At 41.3% G+C, this 27,168-nt stretch overlaps 1 protein-coding gene across 3 annotated transcripts; it reads left to right on the forward strand.

Annotated features, from left to right (window-relative positions):
- The first annotated feature begins 1,733 nt into the window (after nucleotides 1-1,733).
- LOC148017468 (uncharacterized) lies at nucleotides 1,734-27,168 on the forward strand. 3 transcript variants are annotated; one of them, XM_087663056.1, is made up of 9 exons: nucleotides 1,734-1,991; nucleotides 2,080-2,226; nucleotides 23,429-23,526; nucleotides 23,810-23,882; nucleotides 23,967-24,027; nucleotides 25,746-25,831; nucleotides 25,904-25,993; nucleotides 26,456-26,550; nucleotides 26,696-27,168. In XM_087663056.1, the coding sequence occupies exons 1-8, from the start codon at nucleotides 1,869-1,871 to the stop codon at nucleotides 26,516-26,518; spliced, it is 741 nt and encodes a 246-aa protein (XP_087519182.1). In that variant the 5' UTR covers nucleotides 1,734-1,868; the 3' UTR covers nucleotides 26,519-26,550; nucleotides 26,696-27,168. The 3 variants fall into 3 exon arrangements, 2 of the variants coding, with proteins under 2 accessions (XP_087519182.1, XP_087519181.1); XR_015687885.1 differs by having other exon boundaries at nucleotides 1,735-1,991; nucleotides 26,456-26,591; XM_087663055.1 differs by having other exon boundaries at nucleotides 1,736-1,991; nucleotides 26,456-27,168.

The following is a 27,168-nucleotide window of genomic DNA, read 5'->3' on the forward strand; positions in this document are numbered from 1 at the left end:
ATTTGGGGATTCATCCTCAAGAGTGGTGGTTAATGGAGACCTTAGCCTGCCTTTCCCCTTTCTCAAATGTGTCATCTTTCCAAATGATGGGTGGGTAAATGACAACCCACTCATCTTTTCAACTCTCATTTTTTGTGCCCCCATTGAGAATTGAACTCAATACCTTCAGTTTAGGACATCCCTTTCCTCAATGAATTGAAAAAACTAAAACACAACTTCACAAGAGAATTTGTAGCCCATCTTAAGGGAAATGAAGATGATGGAAGGTTAAGAGAGGTGATGGCTCTTAATTTCTTCCATGAATATATACATAACATGAGGAAATAATGATTCCCTATCAATAGAGCATATAGCAAGTCTTACTTAATAAGTTTAAGTATAACTGTAAAGGGAGAATTAGAAGAGAGTACATATGATCTAGGCACCATATTAGAACATGAGAGAGAGGGAGAGAGACGAGAAGAAAGGGGGACAAGAGGAGAAGAGATAGATGAAGTTTGTCATTATGTATTTATGGAATGCTACATAAAAAAGAGACTCACTCATAGCTTATCTCAAAGAGATGGACTAGCATGAGGGTGTTGCATAATGTGTTCTTAGTATCTCCCCTTTGGACTTGGTGATCTAGAGTGCTCTCATGTGCTTGTGATTATGTATTTCTTTACATCTCCATGGGTACCTTATATAGCCTCCATGAGGGATTAGATTAAGCTAATTTTCTTGATTAACATAATCCTAAATTACGTATGACATCTTTGAAAATATGAAGAATAGTGGATGGGACAAGTCCCCACCTTGGTCATCATGCAAGAAGCCAAGGGTGGTATGGTAGACAAGCTACAGAAAGTGAACTAGATTACAAGAGGTGGGTGTCCAAAGCACATTATTATAATATATTTACAAGAAGGATAAAATGGAAAGTTGATGTGATAATGGTAAAAGAGAGAAGAAAATTACGTACATCCAGCAGTCTGCGCCTTTGTAACTTCAAATCGGTGAAGAATCTGAAAAAAGTTTCTTCTGCAACTTTGTAGAGCAGGTCGAAACAGGACCGGTCGGGCAGCACGAGAATTTTCTTGAAATTTGATTTTCCTTGGGATTTATTGAAATTATAAAAAACGACTTCTAAAAGCTGCTTTGACTTAAGTTCCTTATATACATATATAAATACATATAAGCATGTGACAGAGGGGATCCATGCTTGTAAGCTTTTTGTAAGATCTATATGACACCATGATATGGACATTGACTTATGTACAAGGGTGAGGTGTCCTCTAACGATGGTGATAGATCCCAAATCTTGGTGATGCCGGTGGAACCTACGTGTAGTCGGAGGCTAATCCTTTGAAAAAAATCTATGTACTCACTCAATCCCTAGGTGTAATCCATTTCCACCTTCACTAAGATAACCCATCCCTTTTACCCTTTACATCGACATCCCTTCTAAGAACTTGTTTCCTCACTTGTTAGAATTATCATAATCGAGAAGCCATGTAACATACCTAAAATTTCATAATAAATATTCAATTGGTAAAAAACTCGAATTAACATTAATTACATCTTTTTCTTTTTTTTAAAACATCAAGTGGTGGCTATCGTAATGATAAGCCACTTCCTTTTATTAACCCATTGGTCAAGTTTACATCCCCCTTTATCCATACCTATATTAAATGACCATCGAGAGAACAGGAGTTGAACCCAAGACCTTTTGGTCACCACGCGTTCAAGTTGACAAGAGGTACACCACTATGCTCTAAGTAGCTCTCTCTCTCTCTCTCTCTCTCTCTCTCTCATCCTTACCACCCAAATGGCCTTGGGTTATTAGTGTCTGGGGGGTAATTCAAGCCGGAGAGATAAGAGTGCGCGCTATGGATGCGGTCAGAGCATTTGTTCCGTCCAGCCTGCATGTTGAGGCGTCGAAGCTATGGTGCTGCCGCACAAAGACAGCATCGACGACGAGGAGGGGGCTCCGTGTACGCTGCGTGGGATGGGTAAGAAGCAGGGCATCCATTCTTTCTTGTCCTACTCCTCGTCCTTTTTCTTCTATTTCAGCTCAGAGACAAAATACCACTGGCACAGGATCCCGAAGGAATTCTCGGTCCTCCTCAAGGCGGCCACATCACCCGGCGAGCCTTCCAGAAGACTCTTGAAAAAGACCAGGCAGCCCGCGAGGCCTTTGAGAAGCAGCTCATACAAGAGAGAGAAGCCCGCAGAGCTGCCCGTGAGGTACTCAGACTCAAACGATCATCTATACAAATTGCTCATGTCTTGGGAGAGTCCTTAAGAAAATGCTTTGAATTGCCCGTTTTGTTGCACGTCAGACTTTAAAAAAAAAGTTTGGCTATTTTGTGTACATTAGAGTTCAAAACGTGGCTTTGATATGTTAGAACAAGGCGGAACAGGAATCCCCTGCGAGTATTTACAAAAATCTATAAAGTTATGGATACAGCTATTTCCATGGTTGCGGCCATTTTGCTGAGAGGTATGAGGGATAGTGCATTGGTGCTTGGTGCCCTTTTCCTTTCAAAATACTCAAAAGAATTTCCCAAGTATTCACGTCTTCTTTGTGCTTTGAGGTTTAGTGGTTTCCCCATATCCATCATTCTCAACTCTGGCGTCATAATTTTTTAACATGAGAATTGTACATTTAGCTTTTAGCTTGAAGACCCATATGTATTTACCTTTAGCCCAAGTGATGTTACATCACTGCCTCTGCCTGTATGGCTCCCTTACAGGGTTTTGACTGCTACCTTTAGTCGCAGGCCATTTGTAAAGAAATACCCTAATGGAGAATAACAAATACAAGTGTACGACAAAGCATAAGCTGAACACAACACAGTTAGGGTTAGGGTAACATAGAGACAATGAATCCATTGAGGATACCTAGTATGAATTAATCAAAGCAATTTCCCTACTAAAAATCTGCAGGTGTGCTCATCGAAGTTCTGACCCAGGGTATCCTTAGACCAAGTGGATAGTGGGATTGAGAGGCATGGCCGTAGGTCGTGTTTGATCCTGGTAATATTGTCTCACCAACTGAAGAGTGTACTTCTGTTGTGACACAAAAATACATCCCCCCAGATCGAACTATCTTAGTTTCCCAAAAGTAAGATAGCAAACCAAGGTTGGTCATTTCAAAAGTAGCACAAAGCTGGGCCGTAATTTTGCAATGGCAGTAGAATCTAAGGCAGTGATAAGTAAGTCAACTATATACAATAGGATATAGTTGATCCCCTCTAAAGTGTTAGGGACATAGAAGTTTTGGTCATAGGGGATAGAAGTTCCGATCATAAGGGGTAGAATGGGATCTGTGAGTTCAAAGGAACTCATCTATCCGTTGGAACCAAGACCGTGGTCCTTGCTTTAGCCCATATAGTGATTTCTGCAAGCGAAAGACCTTATCTTTCCGGTCAATAGAAGAAAATCCAGGTGGTTGCTCCATGTAGACTTCCTCCTTTAAATAACCGTTTGGAAAAATATTTTTGACGTCCATTTGATAGATTGTCCAACCGTGATGAGTGGCTAGCACGAATGATATCAACTATGCAGTAGGAGCAAAGGTTACTTCATAGTAAATGCCTTGCTTTTGTTGAAACCCTTGCACTACAAGGCGAGCCTTATGTTTGCTTGTAGTTTCATAAGCTTTTGGCTTAGTCCTAAAGATCCACTTCGTCTTGATGACTTTTTTGTGTGACTGAATGGTCCACTAGGGTCCAAGTCTCATTGCGGTCAATACTCTATGGCTCCTCCATGGTCTCTCCCTATTGGGGGTGTTGAAGAGCCTTTTGCCAACTATCCGACTCAGAATGTGCTATGTAATCAGTTGTGAATAATGATGCAAATGAAGCTTGAGGTACAAGCTGGGCAGATTATCTAGGATCCTTCAGAGTGGAATTTGGTGAAAGGATATTCGAATCCCGCATGGTCTGCTAGTACAAGTGAGGTAACTGGTCTTGCGGAGGGGGTTTGGGAGTTGAAAAATTTGTGGGAAAATTAGGAGTGGGTAGTAGACTTGGCTTAGAAGGCACTATCTTCGATGGAACTAATCTTAGGAGACAGTGCAGAGTTTGGTGTAGAAGATAGTGTAATATCCCTCTCATTAAAAGTTACATCTCTTCTAATGATCATTTGTTTATTTGAGGATTGAATAAATGATAGGCCTTGGCTTTGGAGGGGTAACCTACAAAAATCAGGAGATCACCTTGGGGAATGAGCTTTTCTATCTTATCATCAAGACTGTATATACATGACTCCCAGAGACTCTGAAGTTGGAAATCACAGGCCGAGAGTCAAAAAATGCCTCATATAGAGTCCTATGAGGAACACCTATAGTTAGGCATTAGTTGAGGATGTATACTAAAGTGTTAATAGTCTCAACCCAAAGGCACTCAAGAAGCTTTGCCATGAACATCATAGAGTGTGCCATATTTATGATAGTCCAATTCTTATGCTCTACGATTCTATTGGAGAGGGGAGGATTGGTAGATGTAAGTTGGCAAGAGATGCCATGCTCCTGTAGAAGCTTTAAAAACTTGTGGGAGATAAACTCACCACCATTATCACTTCTCATGTATTCTATATGAAGACCAGTTTGGTTATGAACTAAGAGCATGCAAGCAGAGAAATAGGTAAATGTGTCGCATGTATCTAGGATGATTATCCACCTTTAAGAAGTACAATGTGCTATTTAAGGCAGTAGTGGATGTCGGCCCACAAAGATCCAACATGAATCAATTCAAGCGGCACCTCAACTCTATGTGTGGTCTGTTAGAGGGAAGGGGGTATGGTCTTGCTTCTGGAGTTGACATGCTTTATAGATATCTCGAGATAGCTTTAGGTGTGGAAGGTGCTCAACCATCTGACGATGCGACAACTCATAAAGAGTTATATTTGAGATGTCCTAAGTGAAAATGCTATAGAGATTTAATGTTCCTAGGATCCCATGTAGTGGCTAAGCCCTGGAAGCATTGGAAGTCAAGAGTCCTTGGCAGTCCTCTTGGAAAGAAATCGAGTCATGTGGTACAGGCACTAGGCCGTGTCTCACCACGAGTAATTACTTAACTAGTATGAGAGTTAATGACCTTGATTTGGTTGTTGTGAAGAAGATTGCTTGTTCCAATTGTCAAAATTATTGAACAGACTATAAGTTCAGCCCAAGCTGGGGGACGGTATATATCATTTAATGTTGCACGATTCGGGCCCTAGTTAGTGGCAAAACTGATGCAACCATGAGCATGAATCTTGACCGAGGAGTTATTCCCAATACAGACTATCTCGACTACAAGGGATTTGGAGATGAAAATGTCCGAGACGACGAATAGCGTGGGTCTGGCTTTGCCACTACCCTTGCTAAGGGTTGCTGTAAAAAATAAAAGGTATTCTTTGATACCATGTCAAAATAAGTGATTGTGTAGAGAGACAATAGGATTTGCGGGGAGTAACATAGTGTGTATGGCAAACATTGAGAGAGGAGAAACTCAGAAACACAAAAACACGATGATGATGCATTGAATCATGCTATGAGAAGAAAAGCTGATACATCGAAGCCGATGCTCAAAAGAGAATTGCACTATCTTGTTTGAATCGGACGGTAGCACGTGTGGGAATCTGCATAGTGAAGGGAGCAAAACATAGTCCTCCAGACAGTGGGCTATCAAGTAATCTCTAGAAGGTGAAAGACAGCTTCGAGGGAGCGGACCGTAGTTCTCTAATGCTGTCGGAGATGTGGAAGATGAGCAGTGTGAGGGCAACGAAAGGGGTTGGTGAGGGAAAGAAGAGGGTGGTGACTGAAGAAGGTGGTGAAGAATGACTGAAGAGAGGTGTGAGAATGAATGAAGCGACTGCTTATTTATAGACATAAGTTGTCTAGGGTTGCGCACCACTATATGGGCGCCCATTGAAATTGTGGTCAAAATATGGACACTGGTCCTTTTTGGGATTGTCAGTGTGAAACCCTAAATGAAGTGTGTGAATTGAAGAAGGGGTTTCTCAACACCCCCTCTCAGGCCCAAAAAGGGATGAAGAAAGAGGAGCGAAGAGAGAGATGAAGAAGATATATAGGATCCATGTGAAAGGTAGCCTGAAGTAAGGAACAGTAGATGGGATGAAGTGTAGAAAACCTGACTCCACCTCTGAAGAGAAGCCACTAGCTCCATAACTCCATGTTGGAAGGAATTCGAAGGTCTTGTCACCAAGTCGCGGTTGAAGCTCAAGGCCTTGATCTAAGCAATCTCTGAAGATCGTGGGTACAAAATGAGAAATGATTGCTCGAAGATAGCTATCCCAAAAGAGTAAACGGTGGATGACAAACTTCATGATGAGTAGGTGCCCCCTTGAGGCTAGAGGTGCACGGGTCCCCTTTGAAGCCGCAGAAGAAGTAGGAGTCTCCTCGGAGGGCAAAAAGAGTACATCCCCCTCTTTGAGAGAGAGGGAATCTAAAAACTCAGGGATCATGGACTATAAATCATTTGATGATGAAGGAAGTGCCACCGGTCGTGCCAATGAATGTATTTGAGGTATCGAAGATATTGAAGAACTCTCAGAGGTGGCCTCTCAAACTTGAGTAGTCGAGGGAGGGGGAAAGGGAGGCTCAGGTTGAGCTTAGGGTTGTCAACAATCATTGTTTCTTAGTGGAGTAGACTGTGGAGCCGAAGTAATAGAAGGGGTGGAACAATCACTCTTTCGAAGGAGGGGATTGCCAAGTGGATAATATCCAATAATCACGGTCTCTTGGGGGAGTGGATTGCAGAACCACAAGTTGTCGAGGTGGCATTCCTGAAACCCTAGAAGAAGTAGAAGCTGTTAGCAAACTAGTCAGCTCATGTGTGTCTGGGCTATGCTTGATATTACCGAGTAATTTAGGCATTTTATAGTGGTCATTTTAGTGATTATTTAGGCATTTTTTGCGGGCCGACCAGCATTAAATGCTGGCCGATCAGCTGCCATATTTGGCATACTTTGGGTCTATTTATTTAGTGGCTCCTCCTCTTATTAAGTCATCATTCTTCAGGTGGTCTTCCTGTTGGAGAGAGGAGCTAGTGACTCACTGTTGTACGCATCATTCTCGTGTTTGGTATATGGATTCCATTTCCTGAGTATATCTGTGAGTTCTCTTCCTTTGCAACGTTCTTTTGTTCTTTTGTCGTGTGTTCAGTAGCTTATTTCTGTACCTGTCTATGTTTCCATTGCTGCATCAGTTTTGATAGAAGCAACCTCCATAGCGCATTGCGGCGGTTATGAGGAGGCCGTGGCACCAGTTGATCCTCCTGTGGCTCAAAAACGATTTATATGTTAGGGTACAAATAGGGGTGTGTTCACACCTGTAAGTTTATACGCACGGAGATTAATAGGACTTTACACCTAACAACCTCCCACTAAAAGGCCCAAAGTGGTACCTCTAAGCTAGCCAACTTTCACTCATTGAATGCAATGCTCATGGTGAGCCTTTGCAAGACTTTTAGTGAGAACATTTGCAAGGTTTTCTTGGATTTTGACCTTAGTCAGTGTGACAAGACCATCATAGACCTATCGAATGAAGTGATACGGAACATCTATGTGTTTGGTACGTGCATGGAACATGGCATTCTTAGCCAGACATACTGCACTCTGGCTATCACAACAAGCATTGGAGTATGTGAAGAAAGATCAAAATCCTTGACCAAATGACCAAGCCAAATAGCTTTCTTAGAAGCTTCTATGGCTGAAATATATTCAGCCTTTGTAGTACTACAATTTTTTGCAACCTTGAACACCAAGAAATAGCCCCACTAGCCAAAGTAAAGACATACCCACTGGTAGATTTTCTAGTGTCAAGATCTCCTACCATGTTCGAATCATAGAATCCTTGCAACTCTAGTGTACCCTTTCCATAGCATATACACTTGTCTTGTGTACCTTTTAAGTATCTAAAGATACATTTCACTGCTTTCCAATGTGATTTGCCAGGGTTTAGACACGAATCTACTAACTCCCCCCGCTGCATGAGCAATGTCAGGACTAGTTGCAACCATGGTGTACATCAAAGAACCACAAGCTGATACATAAGGTATGCTCTTCATAGCAGTAACAATTGCATTATCTTTTGGGCAATCAGCTTTGGTAAGCTTTGTATATGGTGGTAAAGGCACACCAAGAGGCTTAGTGTCAGCCATATAAAATTTGTGAAGTACTTTGCTGATGTATTTATTTTGGGAGAGAAACAATAAGTGCTGCCCTCTCTCTTTTAATGCGCATGCCCAAAATGTGTTTAGTTGCTTCCAAATCTTTCATTAAGAAGGCTGAACTCAGCTGCCTTTTAAGAGTATGTAGAGTACTCTTATGCATTTTTGCAATCAGCATGTCATCCACATATAAAATTAGCACAATAAGGCTTCCATCATCAGCCTTTTTAGTGTATAAGCAGTGATCTGCATGATTGCGTTTGAATCCATGGCCAAGCATAAAAGTATCAAACTTTTTAAGACCATTGGAATTCTTAATGATACCAGAGTAATAAGGAGACTTTACATGTTTTCCATATATGCAATCATTACAAAAGTTGAAACTACAGCCTTTTACATCAAATCTCCCTAAAGAGGAGAGAACTTGAAGGCCTTTCTGGCTCATATGGCCAAGTCTTTTGTGCCAAAGTTGCATTTGTGAATGAACTTCAACTACAACCAAAAACTTGTCAGGTAATGCTTTACAATGTAAATAATACAAAGTCCCCTTTTTGTTGCCTTTAACAATCAGCATAGAGCCCTTGTGGACGTTCCAAGATCCACCACCAAAGGTAGTAAAATATTCTCTTGCATCAAGGTGCTCGACAGATAATAATCTTTTTTTTATGCCAGGTACATATTTGACATCTTGCAAAATCAGCTTTTGGCCATTTTCAAGGGCCAAGTGAAAGGTACCTACACCCTCTATTTCACATGCATAATTGTTGCCCAAGTAAACCTTGCCTAGGCAACCTGCTATGTATTCAGAAAATGACTCCAAAGAGGGAGTAACATGAAAAGAGGCATCGCTGTTCACTATCCATGATTGGGGCAACCTCTCATGAGCTGAAAGCAAGACATCAATTACCTCCTTTTTAGTAATGTGCATATCACTTGCTGCTGCTATAACATCTATATCATTACATGAGGCTGCAACAAGTATCTCTCCAGTGTTAGAGAGCTCTTTAATGATCACACTAGATGCAACATTTGCCTTTGCAACTTCTTTTGAGGGAGAGCTGTCATTATCTTTCTTGTCATCCTTCTTTTTCTTTCCTTGCTGTTTCTTTCTTTCTTGCTCTTTCTTGTAGTACCGATAATTGGGCTTTTTATACCCTTTTCGCCCACATTGATAGCAAGTAACATCTTGCTATTTGCCCTTGCTTTTACTCTTGCTTTTGCCCTTATATCTTACATTACCTCTTTTTTCTGACCTGCCTCTAAGATAATAGGTTGAACCATTGCTTTCTCCACTGGACTGTCTTCTAATCTCTTCATTGAGAATAGAGCCCCTAACATTATCAAAGGTTAAAGCAGGGTTGTTGCTTAGTGAAACAACCAAAGACTCCTAGCTATTAGGCAAAGTCATCAACAAGAAAATAGCCTTCAATTTATCATTGAAGGGTTGCAAACGAGAGTCTTGCAACTAACTTAAAATCCCTGTGAAAGCACTCAAATGCTTCAATGTTGGCTTAGAATCATCCAACTCCATGTTTACAAGCTTGTGCATGAGATGTACTTGATTTACTGGATTTGTATTTTTATAAGTGTCCATTAACTTTTTCCATATGGCATAAGCTATATCAAGACGCTTAATGTTTGTAAGTACATCATCTGATACAACCATTTTAATGTATGCAATGGCCTTCTTGTTGAGTCTAGTCTAATCCTCATCTGTCATAGTTGCAGGCTTGATTTCCAAGAGAGCATCACCATAGTCCTTGAGAAATAAAATGCCTTGCATCCTGTCCTTCCACAAGTCAAAGCTAGTGCCATCAAAGCTCTTGATTTCAAGAAGGGATTTAGTGTCATCGCTGCTAGAAGCATTTGCAGCCATTTTTCGGCAATGTACCCAAAAATCAATGCTGCAATTTACGATAACAAACAATGAGCTGAATATTCAGCTAATCACCAAGACTGTTGCAACATGAATATTCAGCAATATATCAACTCAATGGGAGCTGCCAAACATGTGTATTGCATACATATGTGCCCAAAAGGACTTTTGATACACAAAAACACCAAAATTCTTCGCAATTTCTTCAAAATCTCACAAGTGAGAGATAATAAGCTCGAATTTCACTATGTACAACACCAAGATTGCTTCAACAATGTCCTCAATGTACATTTTAGACATCAATTTTGCCAAAAGTCTCAAATTTCAGCAAAAGCCCTAAAATTTTATTGATTAATCTGCCCCAATTGCATTAATATGTGTTTTGAGAGCATAAAATAGACAAATTTAGCAAAATTTTGCAGAATTTTGCAAAAGCCCCAAATTTCTCAGGTTCAAAAGTGTACCAATCTCAATAGATTTAGCTTAGCTGAGCAAAACTTCACTGATATATGAAAACCCCTAAAATTTTCAAGGCCAATGTGCACAATTTTTGCAATTTTTGGGTCAGCTTGTCTTGTTTTGTATCATAGTTTCCAAACTTAGGAAAAGCCCCAAAATTTTGGCCAAGATGGCACATTGTGCTTGTGCACGCGAACACGCGGTGAAGAAGGAGAAGAAAAATTGCAAAATATAAAAAATGGTAGAAAATCGGGCCTGTCAAGGTGTTTGACCAGGCTCTGCCGTCAATCGCTAGACTTGCACCAGTCGCTCATCTACCCATGCAAGCTGTTGATTGGTCGCCCGCCTGTCCACGCTTGTTGATGCGTGGTGTCTATTGGACTTGTCGCTTGGTCTTGGGATGCTACCGTCTCTACCTTTACCCCCATGTCGTGCGATGTTGAAGTCGCCTCATGCTAGGACTGCCCCATCACTTGTCGACCTGCTACACTTGGTCTGTTGACCCGCTACACCTAGTCCATGATGACCGTCAGATTTGAACAACGAACCGATTGTTGCCATGCTGGTCGTCTGCTAAAATCGTGACGAACAACCAATGGATGACCTGCGCTTGATCAATTTAACATGAATGACAACTGGCCTGCTCTCAGTGACTAACAGGAAAGGTGAATAGCTTCTTGTCGCGCACAGAACTGACTCGCACTCTTGGGAAGCTCGAACACTATTACTGTAGCTCTGATACCTGTTTGTTGTGTCAGAGTGCAATGGAGGTGTAAGACAAGAATTGAGTAGGAGCAAAGCTAAGAGTGAGAGTGAGAAAATCCTAAGACGAGTGTACAAGTAAGTGTTACGGTACACAAAGAATAAAAATATATTTATATGTTAGGGTACAAATAGGGGTGTGTTTACACTCGTAAGTTTATATGTATGGAGATTAATAGGACTTTACACTTGAATGGACTTTACCACACTGAACAAAACACAAGTCCCGGTAGTCCTTGTGATAGACGAGTGACGCAAGGTGATAGAGGAGAAGCCATGTTGCAAAAATGTAGGTCCTACCAGCCCCTGTGATAGATGAGTGATAAAATCACCAATGCTCGATGATGGAGACTGTCGCCAAAGCTAGGATGTTGACGCCAAGCTGGAGATGATGACACCAAGCAAGAAGAAGATCTCCACACTAAAAAATGCAGGTGAAGGTGGAGCCTGATGGAAAGGGGTGCTGATGCCAAGCAAATGATGGTGACGCCAGCTGGAAGATGCTCCAAACATAAGGCTTGATGATAGAATAGGACACTTGTAGTGGAAGAGGAAGGATGAAGGCAGCCACGAGCCATGAGCCGCAATGTTCTCTCAAAGGGGTGTGAGGGTAGTGAAAGGGGTTGGTGAGAGAAGGCAAGTGGTAGTGATTGAAGAAGGTGGTGAAGAATGATTGAAGAGAGATGTGACAATGAATGAAGTGACTGCTTATTTATAGGCGTAAGTTGTCTAGAGTGGCGTACCACTATGTGGGTGCCTACTGAAAAGTGGCCAAAATATAGACACCAACGCTTTTTAGAGCTATTAGTATAAAACCCTAAATGAAGTGTGTGAACTGAAGAAGTGGTTTTTTAATAGTTGCCACCACCCTATCTCCCTTGCTGGGGGTTGCTTGACTAAGGGCAAGGGTTTGAGTCTTGGATTTAGGTATTATGCCTCTTGCCTTTAATTGACACTCGTCGTCAAACTAGCCAACCTTTTGATAATGCTAACAATATCTATTTCTTTTAGATACATTTTGCCACTCGGGTTTAAGAGAATACCTCCTCTTAGATCCTAGATGCGATGGAAGGCCAAGGAAGAAACGGATTTTAGGATGGCAAGAGAAATACCAATGAAGAAGACTACAGATGAAGAAGCTCCTTATGATCTTGGGAAACCCCCTCTGAAGCACTAGGGACTAGGAAATTTACAGTTGTATCATGGAGATCGTTTCCCTTTGAAAGAGATGGGGGATATGAGGGAACCACCGAAGGAGAGAGTGGAGGGTGGGAAGGAACTTGTGGAATAGATGGTGTACAAGCGGGAACAGGCATAGCAATAGACAACTGCCTCGAAGGACCTTGTATGAAAGAAAGGGAACAAAGCTTGTAAAGTCTGCTCTCTTGCCAACTTGTTGCAATAACAGGCCCTATAGAAGAGTTGTCACAGGGAAGTGATAATTTGATATGCTATAATCTTATCGATGACATTTGATCAAATGTGCAAGGTTGTTTACCATATGTGATGCACATGGTAGTTATTTCATGGTAACAAGCCAATGATCTTAAGGATGTAGTGGGTGTCAGAGGCAAAAGTTGTAATTTTGGCCTAGACCAATTTATTGGCCACTAATGTTTATTAAATTAATTTTCAGAATTAATATTTTGTAAATTAATTTAATAAGTTGGATAATGCTAGAAAATGAAATTAGAAGGTTGCTACTTGGCAAAACTTACTTATGTAAGTGGGAAAAACGTTTTTAGGGGCTAGTGGAAGTCTATTTCAACCACAGTGTGAGAGAAAAAGGTTGTTAGAGAGTAAGGAGAGGTTGTGGATGTGATTTGTAACCACCAAGGATCAGGCCTACAGCAAGCGACATCAGTTTGGAGCTCTCTAGGAGGAGGCAACAACAACCCAAGGTTCTTTTGGTTTAGATGACAGCATACAAGAGGGGGCAGTAGTCTTTTTGGTGGTCCTAAGTTGTAGGTGACAGCTTCCATGGCTATTTTAGCAGGGCAGTAGTAGCTTTTCGGCATTTCTTGCGATGAAACTTTGAAATTTCACTCTCTACAACATTTTCTCTTATCCCCTAGCCATCTCTGAAGTTATCTCAATATTTTCTAGCAGTTTGAGCAATTAGAGAGAGATTTCAGTCAATCTTTGCTGTAAATGCTAATTTACAGTAGAAATAGGGTTTGATAGTGGCCTCGGGATATGTGCTCAAAATTGAGGGCCTAGGACTTGAATTCCAGTAGCTAAAATTGAGGAATTTTAGGGAGATTTAAGAGGCACAGCTAGCTAATATCAGATTGTTGAGCCATTAGAGGAAGAGATTTTACTCAATCTTTGCTGTTAATGCTAATTTACATCAGAAATTAGGGTTTGACAGCCACCTCGGGATATGTGCTCAAAATTGAGGACTTAAGACTTGAATTCTAGTAGCTAAAATTAAGGAATTTCAAGGAGATTCAAGAGGCATATCTAGCCAATATTAGATTTGGGGCTGAATTTGTCTTTCATGGAGTAGGATGAAGGCCAATCCCCAAGCAAACCAAGGGGTGAATTGGCTTGGAGGTTTACTGGCAAGTTTTGATAGCAAGAGGCACTTGGATCAGTGGAGGAGATCAAAGAATCTCACTTGAACTCAATCCATTGGTAATTAAAGTTAAAGAAATCCCGAAAGGGACACCGGTTTTGGGGCCAACTGGGTGTCTATTGTCCAAGATTATTGAGATAAATTATACATTTCAATTTATGTTTATTTGTTGATTATTGTAATTAAGTACTTCATCAGGAAATTGCCACCCTCTCCAAGAAGGAAGGTTGGCTTCAAGAATCTTTAATACAAATGGCTTGCTCGGTGAAGACAACCCATGTACCAAGCCTAGTAAGGCCATAAACTGAGAGGACTGGAAAGCCTAAGTCCGGAACATAAAAGGCCAATGAAAGATTGGCTCGAAGCATGGTTGGGAAACAAAGGCAAAGTGCCAACACCACTAATAGGCACGAAACAATGTCACTGAGTGATGAAACCCTCAGAAGGCTCCACTATCAACCAGCCAAGGCCTTTTAGAAGACTACTCAACCATTGAAGAAGGCTCCTCCAACTCAACAATATAAAGGAAGGCAGAAGGCTCGAATGTTTTAGCTTCATCCTTTGCTCTCGAACGAAGGTGAGGGTACTTCTTTCAATGTTTCTCCTCTGGATATGTTCCCTCCCCACAATATGGACATTTAGGCTTCTCTAGCTCTGAGTCAGAGCCTAAAGAACTCTCTTGTTGCTTAGCTTATGACATCCCTTTCTTCTTCTTTTCCCCTCTCAAACCTCAAATGAAAGTCAAAGCTTTCAGCCTATCTTGTGCACCACTGAAGGACTCAAACTTTACTGCTTTTCCACCCTCATCATAGTCTTTTGCTGCCCCTTTGGGTGTCAAGTTGTCATACATTGGCTGCTGCAAAAAGGGTGCATTTGCTGAATTTACATCAAAATCAGCACCAAGTAGAGCATTTGCATGACCAACATTCATTCCTCGAGCCCCATAAACATTTGGGGTTGCAAATATAGTACTAAACATGCTATTTTGTGCCCTAGGCATGAAGCCAATGCTGCCATACATAGGGGTTTTGCATATTTCTAGCCATATCCCAATACATTGGGCCTTGCATACCATGCATTGGTTGTTGCATACCATAGGAATTTGTGCCATACATTCCTATATGCGGTCCTTGTTCAACCAGAGCATGAAAAATTGTGCTTCCACCAAAATATCCTGACTGCTCCATCATAGCATGCATGCCTGGCTGTTCAAAATCCATTGGATTGGCACTTCTATGATGGCCTTGCATTTGCATATTTGGCCTTGTAGGTATCAAGTGTTTTGTTTCATTAATATCTTTGGGAGCTTCAAATGAAGGGTTTGGCATTATCTGTTGGGAATAAAGGGGTATCGTGCCTTTTATATGTGCACGTGTGTGAATACTCCCTTAACACATTTGTACTTTCATATATATACATCTATCTAAAAATCTAAAGAGATAAACTCATTATTGTATCCACAAGTCGTACTTACTCTCTTCTCTACTCTGCTCTCTCTCTCTCTGTCTCTTTGCTGTGCGCATGCAGTGTCTGTCTCGATCCTTGTGCCACAGGGCTTAATAAACTAGTATCAGAGCATAGGTGCTGAATGCTCCAGCAATTGTGCTGGAGTCGGACGGTAGAGACGGAGTTGCAGGTTGGGGACTGCAGATGTCACACAAGTAGGCGATGGCAGCAGCTGGGCGTGACAAGGCAACGTGTGGCGCCAGACGAAGATTGCCAACTGTTCAGGTGGGTTGGACAATGGGATAGTTGGCGACCTTGTTGCAGGCGACTAGGCCTAGATGACACGCTATAGGCGAGGACCATGCCCAATTGACACGCAACCAAGATGCAGGCATCGCGGACAATCGACAAGTGCCACGTGAGGCTTCAGCGGGATAATAGTCGGGTAATGGGGTAGTGGCGGAGGCGATGACTTGTCGACGGGCGTGTGGCGACTGCACGGTGGGTCAACGAAATCCCCCCTTGTCATGTTTTTTTTCTTTTTTTTCCTCAAAAAAATTAGTTTCTATCCCTCTTTCTTGATGGAGTTTCAGCATGGTTCTGTCTTCACACTTCAGTATGTGCGGCATGTACCTCAACTCAAGAAGAGCTTGATTAGCACAAGGTAGCTAGATGACAATGGATTTTATATCACCTTTGGTGATGGGAAATGGAAGATCTGTAAGGGATCTAGAGTAATTACCAGAGCTTGTAAAAGCGATACCTTGTATCCTCTCCATGTATCTAGTGTGAGTGATCATGCTGTTGCCGTGACTGAGTAGCCAAGTGTTTCTTTGTGGCATGGTTGGTTGGGACACATGAGTTAAACTAGAATGAAAGTGCTTTCTCGTTTGGGTTACTTGCCTTGTCTTCGTTATGCTGATTTTGAGCATTGTGATCACTGTGTTTATGGTAAACATGCACAAACGTCTCATAAGAAGTGTCTTTTGTTGAAATCTTCTCCTCTAGAGTTAGTACATTTTGATGTATGTCAGATGCCAGGGTTATCTTTAGGGGGAAAGAAATATTTTGTTACCTTTGTTGATGATGCTACACGGAAGGTATGGGTTTACCCTATTCGTAGCAAAGATGAAGTGCTTGACAAGTTTAAAAAATTCTTGGTATTGGTTGAAAATAAGATTGATAAGACACTTAAGTGCCTTTGCTTTGACAATGGTGGGGAATATGTGTCCAAGGCCTTTCAGGCATTTTGTGATAGCAAAGGGATAAAGAGGGAGCTCATTGCTCCTCATAATCCATCCCAAAGTGGAGTTACAGAGTGTATGAATCGGACCATACAGGATAAAGTCCGTACAATGCTGTCTCATGTTGCATTACCCCATGGTTTTTGGGCAGAGGCTGTTATGACAGTTGTGCACTTGATTAATCGGTCACCAAACAGATCTTTGGGGAGGGGAGTTCCCCAAGTAGCGTGGTCGGGCAAGCCACCTTCGTATGTACACTTGAAAGTGTTTGGTTGCGAAGCATTTGTGTACATTGTAAAGAAAAATGTAGCAAACTTGAGCCAAAGTCTTGTAAATATATTTTCCTAGGATATGGTGATGAATGTGAAATGGGGTATATATTATGGGATCCCGAGAAAAGCAAAGTAGTACGAAGCAATGATGTTATCTTCCGGGAAGATCGCATGCATAAACAATTTGAAAAGACCGAGGAGGTCCGTAGGGTTATATTCCGGGAAGAAATACCTTTTGGACAGCAAAATATGCCCGCTGTACAGTAGCAAATACTTGCTGTAAATGAACTTGCAAATGCAGAAAGTAATGCTGGAAATGATCAGCCAACTATTGCCCATAACAATGAGCCACTGGATGTGCAGGAACAACCAGGACAGCAAGTTGTTAATGCTAATTTGCAGGATGAAATGCCAGGACAGCAAGGTGAAAATGAAAAATTTCAGGAACAGCTAGCAAACAATGATCATTGGGTTAGGAGATTGTCTAGGGCTACTAGACAACGTGATAGATTTATTCTTGGTGCAAACAATGTGGCTGATTATGTCATGTTAACAGATTGTGGTGAGCCGTCTTGCTTCAAGGAAGCAATGAACAGACATGACAACAAGAAATGGTATAAAGCCATGAGGTCAGAGATGGAATCTCTTGAGAAAAATGACACTTGGGACTTGGTGCAGTTGCCTAAAGGGCAGAAAAGCCTTCCATGCAAATGGGTTTACAAGATGAAGGTCACTTCTGGTTCCTCGCCAAAGTACAAAGCAAGATTGGTTGCGAAGGGGTACAAGGAGGAACATGGAGTTGACTTTGATGATCTTCTTTCCTGTAGTCAAGATGACTACATTGAGAACCATTTTGGGCTTGGTTGCAACTGAAGATATGGAGCTTATACAGATGGATGTAAAGACTGCATTCTTACGTGGTGATCTGCATGAAGACATATATATGCAGCAGCCTGAAGGATTTATGGCACAAGGGAAAGAGAAGATGGTATGTAAACTCAAAAGGAGTTTATATGGGCTGAAACAAGCATCAAGAGAATGGTATCATAAGTTTGATACATTTATGCAATCTCAAGGTTTTTATAGAAGTCAAGTGGATCACTGCTTGTACACCAAGAAGGCAGCATATAGCAGCTTGATTATTTTGGTTATGTATGTTGATGACATGCTGATTACTGGCAGGGATACTCATTCCTTGGACTCATTGAAGCAAAGTCTTCATGGATGGCAGCTTTGACACGAAGGATCTTGGTGACGCAAATCACATTCTTGGCATGCGAATACTCAGAGATAGGTCAAAAGAATTACTCTATCTATCTCAGCAAGAGTATATCTCCAAGGTTTTGCAACATTTCAATATGGAGGGGGGGAAAACAATTGGGGTTCCATTACCTCCATATGTGAAACTTAGTGCAGAGGACAGCCCTACATTTGATGATGAGAAGGTTGAAATGGCCAAGATACCATATGCTTCAGCTGTTGGCAGTTTGATGTATGCTATGGTTGCTACATGTCATGACATTGCCTTTGCAGTGGGAGTGGTTAGCAGATACATGGCAAATCCTGGTAAAAAGCATTGGGAAGCAGTGAAAGGTATTATGAGATACCTCAAAGGCACAAAGGATTTGTGCATCTACTTTGGAAAGTAGAAGGCAACTGTCATTGGCTTTACGGATGTAGACTATGTTGGTCATGCGGACTGTAGAAAGTCCTTTTGGGTATGCGTTTACCTTCACATTAGGAGCAATCTCTTGGATCTCCAAGCTACAAAAGTGTGTTGCATTGTCTACTACAGAGGCAGAGCATGTGGCTGCCATTGAGACATGCAAGGAGGCTTTATGGATTTCATATCTGGTGGGAGAGCTTGGCATTACAGAGTTACTTGTTCTCCATTGTGATAGTCAGAGTGCTATCATGCTAGCACAGAATTCCGTCTTTCATGCAAAGATAAAGCACATATAGGTGAAGTACCACTTCTTTACTGATGTACTTGACAGCAAGAGCATTGAGCTTGTCAAATTGCATATAGATGATAATCCTGTAGATCTTCTTACTAAAGGTTTTCCAGCAGAGCGGTTTGCTCATTGTTGCTAGATGATGGGAGTTGGATAGATATATGTATTTTCAGCTTTGTATATACCTAGACTTAGCTAATTCTTTTCTTCTCTTAAGGCACATTGCCTTTAGGTGGAAGGTTGTTGGGAATAAAGGGCCATCGTGCCTTTTATATGTGCACGGATGTGAACACACCCTCAGCACATTTGTACTTTCATATATATATATATCTATCTAAAAACCTAAAGAGGTACACTCGTTATTGCACCCACAAGTCGTGCTCACTCTCTTCTCTACTCTGTACTCTCTCTCTCTGTCTCTTATGCGCAAGCAATGTCTCGATCCTCGCTCCATAGGGCTTAACATTATCTTTGGTGCATTTTGCTATCTTAAAGGTGTAGAAGATATATTCTTCTTTATACCTTCGCTGTTCTTCTTCGAAGCATTAAAAAATGAGGTAAATTGAGGATCCTTTGCCAATTCAACAAAGAGATTTGCTGCTGTCCTTATCCCATTCTTGAATTGGTCATTAAATTCCTCTTCACTTTACTGGTCATCAGCCTCCTTATGCACTAAAGGCCGTGCATCTTGCCCAATAACAACATTTTCAGCTTGCTGTCCATGGTCTTTAAGTCTTATTCAAGGTTAAGCATTGCATTTTCTTCATTCCCATGTGAATGATCATACTAAGAGGTATTATCCATGCTTGAGTCTATCTCACTGTAGTAATTTCTGAGCTGAGAGTAAAAATTAGCGCTAGCACAAAGCTTTGGCTTGCAATCAGGTGCCTTGGACCTACTAAATCAAGGGAGCAAGTGGTAACTTGGCAATGGAACCATGAAACCAACCTTCGTTCCGTGGATGGGTGGTAATTTCTTGATTATAACTTAGTTACAACAGTGACATTTATTACAGAACTAAGAAATGCAAAATAACTTATAATCTTGGACAACGGATTTCTTGTTGGCCCCAAAACTGGTGTCCCTTTTGGTATTTCTTTAGCTTAATTGAAGAAGTTGATGTATAATGGGATTCTCCCAATCCCTTTCGGTATTCCAACTCCCCTAGTTGTCCAAAAAGACCAGTAAGTCTTCAATTGATTTGCCCCTTGATTCGGGCAATCAATTGGCCTTTACCCTCTTTGATGGAGATGGAAAATGCCCCAAATTCATTGAGTTACTGGTCTCTCCACTTGAATTTGATTGAAAATAGCTTTAGCCTTGTTGAATCCAAGTCTTGGAGCTTTCAATTTTTGGCATGCTTCCCGAGGCTATTGGTAAACCCTAATTTTTACTGCAGGTTAGGATTTATAGCAGAGAAATTTGGAATTTTTGAGCCTCCAGTGATCTCAATGCTATAATCTTCAGACCAAGGGTATGGAAAGGCTGGGAGATGAGAGAGAATATTGAGGAGAGAAAATTTAGACTTTCTTCGTGAAGAACTAAAGAAAATAAGCCATTTACTGCTGCTGCTCTCTCTCAATAGCTTGTAGATGCTGTCACGTACGTGCTGTTGATTGGTCTTCTCCTGCCCCTGGCTACCTCAAAAGAGCCTCCAATGGCTGCAAATCAAACTAGTAGCATCTTCTTCCTCCCTCTTGTAGGCTAAATGCTCTAAATTGCCTCTCTCCAATCTCTAAAGACGTTTTTGAGTCTTACGTGGGCATTTTTGACAATTGGCAATCTTTCCAAATGGTTTTTCCAACATTATCCATAATTAAATATTAATTTTCAGCCTTTAAATATTAAAAATTAATCTAATAATTATGTCGGTGCCAGAAAAATAATCTGATTGGCCAATCATTAAGTTGGCAAGGCAACTTCCATTCCTGAGTGTCTCTGTGCCATCTTTGACCATTAGATTGGGGTGGCTCGAAAAGGCTTTGTGTGTAGCAAATGCGTCTTATTGACTTGAGCATAAAAATTTGAAAGCTGGTGTAGAATATACTTTGTGGCCTAGAAGGGAGAGGTGGCATGAGTGCCTAGGGGAAGATGCATATACTTTGGCGGTGTAGGGAGCAAAGGTCCATAGTAGCAAGCATCGGTGGGGGTTTCGATGATGCCAGAGGAGGAGCATCCAATGGTCTGTCCATTTGCTTGTGGAGAAGTCATAGCATTGGAGTATCAACTTGTTAAAAAGGAGGGTGGGTGGAAGAGGAAGAGAAAGGTATCTTTGTCTCTTGGTGATGCAACAGAAATGAAGGAGGGAAATCAGTAGATGATGCCGAATTTGCAACTTGTCTTTGCCTTCTCTAATGTAGAGGATCTTTGTGGCTAGTTGAGCACCTCTGGCTTTGATACCATGTCAAGAAAACGACTAACAAAAGAAGGCTTTAATACCTTGTCAAAATATGACAAAGAGACCAGAGAGAAAATAGGGTTTGTAGGGAGAAACACACAAAGTGTGTACGGCAAACACTAAGAGAGAAGAGAAACTTGGAAACACAAGATGAACACGCTGATGATACATTGAATCATGCTATGAGAAGAAAAATTGATGCAGCAAAGCCGAAGCTCAAAAGATAACTGCATTGTCCTGTTTGCGTTTTTAGTCAGAGGGGTCTCCTCTTGGTGGGGAAACTCCATGTACTCACTTTGGCTTTGATATCATGTGAGAGTGCACAATGGAAGAGAATCACGAACGAGAGAGAAAGAAGAAAGAAAGAAAGAAAGTTATATTAACGTCTACAATAGGCCAAGTTGGCCTATGAGACCAAAATGTTGCATACAAAATGTCTGGGAGATTTCAAAAGTCCCAGTGAAGCTAACATTTATGCTGTGTTGAACTAAATTGAGTAGGTACAAAATGATATCTAGACTAGATACAATCTAGAGGTACTCCCAGTGCGGTGTGGAGAGAGAGAGAGAGAGAGAGAGAGAGAGAGATCTCTGCACTAACTGAAGAAGAATGCTGAATACAAAGGAATGGACTGATTAGTCCCTGCATGCAGCCTGAGGCGTAGTGAGGGCACCTTTGATACCATGTGAAAGTGTGCAATGGAAGAGAATCACAAACACGCGGAGAGAGAGAGAGAGAGAGAGAGAGAGAGAGATCTGCACTAACTGAAGAAGAATGCTGAATACAAAGGAATGGACTGATTAGTCCCTGCATGCAGCTTGAGGCATAGTGAGGGCACCTTTGATACCGTGTGAAAGTGTGCAATGGAAGAGAATCACAAACAGAGAGAGAGAGAGAGAGAGAGAGAGAGAGAGAGAGAGAGATCTCTGAAAAAAGAATTTTGAATGCCAAGGAGTGATGCTGAATACCAAGGAGTGGACTGATCAGTCCTTCGCACACAGCCCGAGGTATTAGCGAGGGCACCAAATGAGGGTGAAATGATGGCAATAGCACCGATGGTGATGGAAACAGTGATGGAGGAGTGTGCAGCCAGCAGTCTTTGCCGGAGACGGAGAATAATGCAGCAATCTGAATGTGTGCGTACTTGCTGAAAGAAAGAATAAATCTATGCAGCCCACCCCTCAACAATGAATAAAATCAGCTAAACTGGCGACCTGCCAATATAGGACCAAAAATGGCCGACTGCATCAGTTTGACTGCAATAAATGCTGTCAGCAGCAGTGAAAATGGTTATGTGGCATCTGAGGAGGTGCAAATTGCTAGGGAGGTTGGGCACTAATTGATAGGGCAACACAAGCTGGAATATGGCTGGGAAATGCAAGAAATGCACGCAAAACTCGATCGGAAGAAGAAATGCATGCTCTAGAATGAGCTGCCTCCTCTGTCAAAACACATGACAGACATGCCAGAGCTCCTAATGTCGTGTCTGACTCAGATTGAGGCTCACAGGGAGGAGATGATAGTGCATGACAAACATGACTGCTAACAGGAACAACTCGTTGAAGAGGAAACTTGAACACTGACCGATCTTTGAAGAAAGCTCCAAGGTTTTGCAATGGATTCAAGGGTAGTAGTAGAACTGCTTGAAGATTGATGTTGATGCCATTTGTCGTGAAAAAGATCCAGTCAAGTTATGATCCCCTCTCTCGGTGAAAACTAGAAGCAGCAAGAAGCTTGAACATGCCAATGGGAGTGCAGAGGCCTCAAATGGGTGCTATCTAGTCGGAAATGGATGAGTCAAATCATGGGCCCAATTCTATTGAAGGTGCCACAGAGCACTCCTGCCAAGGATGAACATTAGGGACGAAAAAGCATGAGATCGGCATGCTAGCAGTGAAGAAGGCTGGCTTGGAGAAGAGGGAAAGGAGCTGCTGCAAGGTGAACCCTAAAAGAGCTCCTCATGACCTTGGGAATGAGGATGATCAGGTCTAGAAAACATATTCATGGGTCATTGCAGCCTTAGCTGCATGATGGGAATGGTTATGAGAGTCTTATTAAATGCTCAATATGCACATAAAACCTTTAGCTAGAAACGCTGAACAATAATTGATCTTTCTAGGAAGTGGATTTTTTGGTTCCATGTTTAAATATTTTGTTTCTTCTCTTGAGATCTGCTGATGCTTTATTACATTGGAGGAAATAATTCTTATTGATTAACTAGCTGTAAGTTTTTCCTCTTTTTATGATTTGTCTGGATGGCATTGTGGGTGTGTTGGCAGGCTCGAACTGTCCCAGAAAGTAACTCAGACCTGGTTAATTTCTTGCTGGATACTGAAGCCCAAGATATTGAATATGAGATAGCCCGTTGCCGGCCTCGGTAAAAATTTCATATATAAATAAAAGAGTGGCAGCTTTTCATACTGCATTCTCTCTATTTTAGCATTATCAAGCGGTAGTTGGGAGATATGTACATAGTAACTGGGGCATGCAGTAGAAACATTTTATTTCATGCTCTATCATAAACAAAGGAGGAAGCGTGCTAAAGTTGTTCCCACTAAAGCATCCTGTAGTCTGACTAAGTTGCATTAACAGAAGGAAACCAAAGTTGTTGGGAAACCTTCTTGCCGCTTGTTTTGCTTATTTCGTTTCATGCATTGCAGGTTGGATTCTGATTTCCTCTCCTTTCTTCAATCAGAAATCAGTTCTCTTCGTTTTGCTGTGAATCGTACAAAGGTAAAATAATCACACATCACTGTGAGTACTTAAGTTAGAAGTTTTCCTTGGTGTGTGGACCACTGAGTTTGTAGTCTTATACAGGAGATGGAGGATCGGTTGATAGAGCTTGAGGCACTTGGTAAAGTGTTACAAGAAGGCATGGGTATGACACTCTTCACACACTAGAAGGCTTAAGCATATAGTAAAGAGCATTGTTCATTGAAGTAAGAAATGCTTTTGATGTGTCTGAAAGTAGGTCTCAGAAGTTATTCGGCTTATTAAACAAATTGTACTTGAAAAAATATTGTGGTGTTGCAGTCCTGAACAAACGGGTTGGTTTTTAGCTACTCAATAATTTTCTTATCAGGTCATAGCTTTTATTTAAAATAGCTATCATGTACTCCAGATGGGGTTAGCCTGGGCGGGTTTTTAAGCTAGAAGCATTGACTTGTTATGCCAGAGTTTTCACTGGAAAGCTCTCATACTCCAGATTAGTCTAGAGTTCACTGCTGTGAAATGTCTAAGTTTGAAAGTGGTGTATTGTTTAGTATATCTTGCTATTTTTGTATGTATGTGTTTTACTTTACAGGAGGCCAGCCACCAAAGAGTGTGTTTGAGAGCTAGATAATAGATTTTTCAATGCATCAAAGAAGTATGCATGTTGTCGTACAGTAGCATTTACTACCTTTATAACGAGGGATGACTTAGTGTCTTGTGTCTACAAATCCTTAGTTTAAGTGTAATCTGTCTCCTTTATCTGAAATTTATGTGGATGATCTACATATAGGCAACATCCTCATGTCATAGTAAGAACCCTTTATTTACAACTAAAATTAGTTCTGAATCAGTTGCGCCATCAAGCACACTGTTATTCAGGTGAAGTGCAAGGGTTGGAAGTGGCGATTGCATGGTGATTGGAGTTATGCCTGATGTAGACAATGACCAGGTGACTAGTAACACAATTATAGGGGCATGATGGGATGGAGGTCCTGAAGGGAATTTGAGAATGGGAACAGTTCCTTAGACCTAGATGATTTGTGATGGAGACATTCAGGCAGGGAATTGAGGCAGCCACTTACTAGGAATAATCTAAACCTTGTGAGCGGCCAAGGACAGACTTTGCACCAAAGCAATGCTGCATTCGCATTCTGGAAAGAGGGAGATTGCAGGCTACTGATGGAAAAGGGGTGCATATGGTATGATACGCCGCAGCATGAAACTATCTCAGCCATTCTGATAATACACTCTTTGAATTTTCATACTCGCAGTCTGAAGCCAGGAATAAAGATATCATGTGTTAAATTGTTAAATTTACAGCCCCTTGAAGATGTGACATACCTGTTTGATGCTTCTTGGGTTCTGTTTTCATGTCCATTTGTCCATTTATGAGTCCTTTGCCTGCTCTTTGCTTTGGTTCTCCAGCTTTGAACCTTGTTTTTCAAGTTTGTAGTCAAGATCAATGATTGGTGTATCTGTGTTTTCATTCCATCAGTGCTTAAAGCTTGCCACCGATTATGGGGGGAAATTAAAAAGAGAGTTTATTTGCTGGTTGCAGGCATGCCACAACAATGAGGTTATTTTTGTGTGCCTGCAAATTGTTTTTTTCACTTCTTCCATTTGACAGTGGTTTAGGTTCTCCTTCTCCACTTTGTTGTTACTTATATCTATTTTTGTTTGGATTACCTATCTTTTTCCTTCTTTCATTTGACAGTGGTGTAGGCTCACTTTCTGGACTTTGTTGTTACTTAGATCAAATTTTGTTTGAGTACAGAAACCTATACATTGCTAAAGAGGGGCACTCTTAGACGTATGTAACTCTGTGCAAAACCTCCTCATTCAGAAAGAATGGAGTTCTAAGATCTTGATTTGATTATGGAGCAGAAGCTTATGACAAAATGTCAAAGGATATGTTGGGAGCTAAAGAGAGGCTCGCAAGACTTCTGGCCTCAAACGATAAGAAAGCAACAGTAGGTCACGTGGTTAATTTTTTACTCAGTTTGATCAGTTTCAAGTAGTTTGACCATTATTGCATCTTTCAGTTGCTGGAGATGCTAGAGAAGAATGAGGTAGATCGTTCGCTTCTAGCACTGTTGGATGAAAACATAGCTGCAGCAAATTCACAGGGGCAGGTATTCTTGGGTTTAGTATTTGCTCCTTACATGTTGTGGTACATCAGAAGCTTTTGATGTATTTGTATTATTTTTATAGCATAAATTGTTATGTACAAGTTAAACCAAAATTCTGTAATGCCATGTTCTTGACAGATGGATAGTGGGTGTAAGATTTTTGCATGCTCACTGTGCATAGTAAAAGTAACAATCTGGTGACTCTGGGGAATTTTACATGTACACTATGGGGGGAATAAGGGAATTTTACATGTACATTGCATTGTATAGGTAACAATCTGAGTATGACTGGGGGATTTCACATGCATTAAGGGGTTATTTCATGACAAATTTTTACATCTGTTTTTGATGCATAACCTGCCATACCAAAAGGTGATTGAATCTTGAAATTCTGAACTGCTTAAGTTGTGGCTGAAGGTTTAAACCAGCTTCTGGTCTGAGAGTTTGGTAAATGGAACACTGCAGGCCCAAGCTGTGATGTTTATGGAGAAAATTCGTGGTGCAGTGCTGAAATATATTACTCTCTAGCTCACTGGCTAGGGCATTGATAAAAACGAGCAGTGAGATTTCATACAACTGTGCTGGATAAATGTCCATCAGTGTTAGTCTTCTCCTTGTGTGAGAGCGGATGTGTACCTAACTTCTGGTTGATACTTTCTAAGCTGCTGATTTTATGGAGTCTGTGGTGCATTGGTGTTATTCCAGTTCACCGGTCAGGATATGGTGGGCTTAGGAGCAGCTAAACTTCTTTACAAGGATGGATAAGCTTCAGATGGATAAAAGCCTACCCTCAGAATCAGGGTAGAAAGGATGATGGGAAAGCCCTGAGAGGCCTTGGTCTTGTGAATCGGAAGATGGGAGCCAAGCATTCTTTTCAGTTTTGCTTATCATCACCTTCAACTGCGGGACTGTTGTCATAGACTTGGACTACTGGACTGCAGTTCTCAGGTTAAACGTTCAGTCCATCATGAATTAGTACCGTATGTTTATTTACCCCTATTCCATATCCATCAGAAACTAGTACCAAATTGGACATGAGATTTATTGTATCAAAATCCTTTATATGGAGAGGTTTCCTGGTGCAATTGGTGCATCACACAAGCAATATTTTTACTGCTGTAAATGAATGACCCTCTCCATTACTGTTATTAAATTTGTCAGATGTCTTTTATTGTTAA

Source organism: Lygodium microphyllum, chromosome 22 (genome assembly GCF_053477565.2).
Source record: "Lygodium microphyllum isolate KBCC chromosome 22, Lygodium_microphyllum_v1.1.10, whole genome shotgun sequence".
NCBI lineage: Eukaryota > Viridiplantae > Streptophyta > Polypodiopsida > Schizaeales > Lygodiaceae > Lygodium > Lygodium microphyllum.

What these genes read in the sequence shown, in the direction of transcription:
- LOC148017468 (XM_087663056.1), top strand. Translation starts at nt 1,869, where the DNA reads ATGGATGCGGTCAGAGCATTTGTTCCGTCCAGCCTGCATGTTGAGGCG. An exon ending in CCCGCAGAGCTGCCCGTGAG is followed by an intron (nt 2,227 to 23,428) that starts GTACTCAGACTC and finishes GTGTGTTGGCAG; the next exon opens with GCTCGAACTGTCCCAGAAAG. An exon ending in CAGCAAATTCACAGGGGCAG is followed by an intron (nt 25,994 to 26,455) that starts GTATTCTTGGGT and finishes GGAACACTGCAG; the next exon opens with GCCCAAGCTGTGATGTTTAT.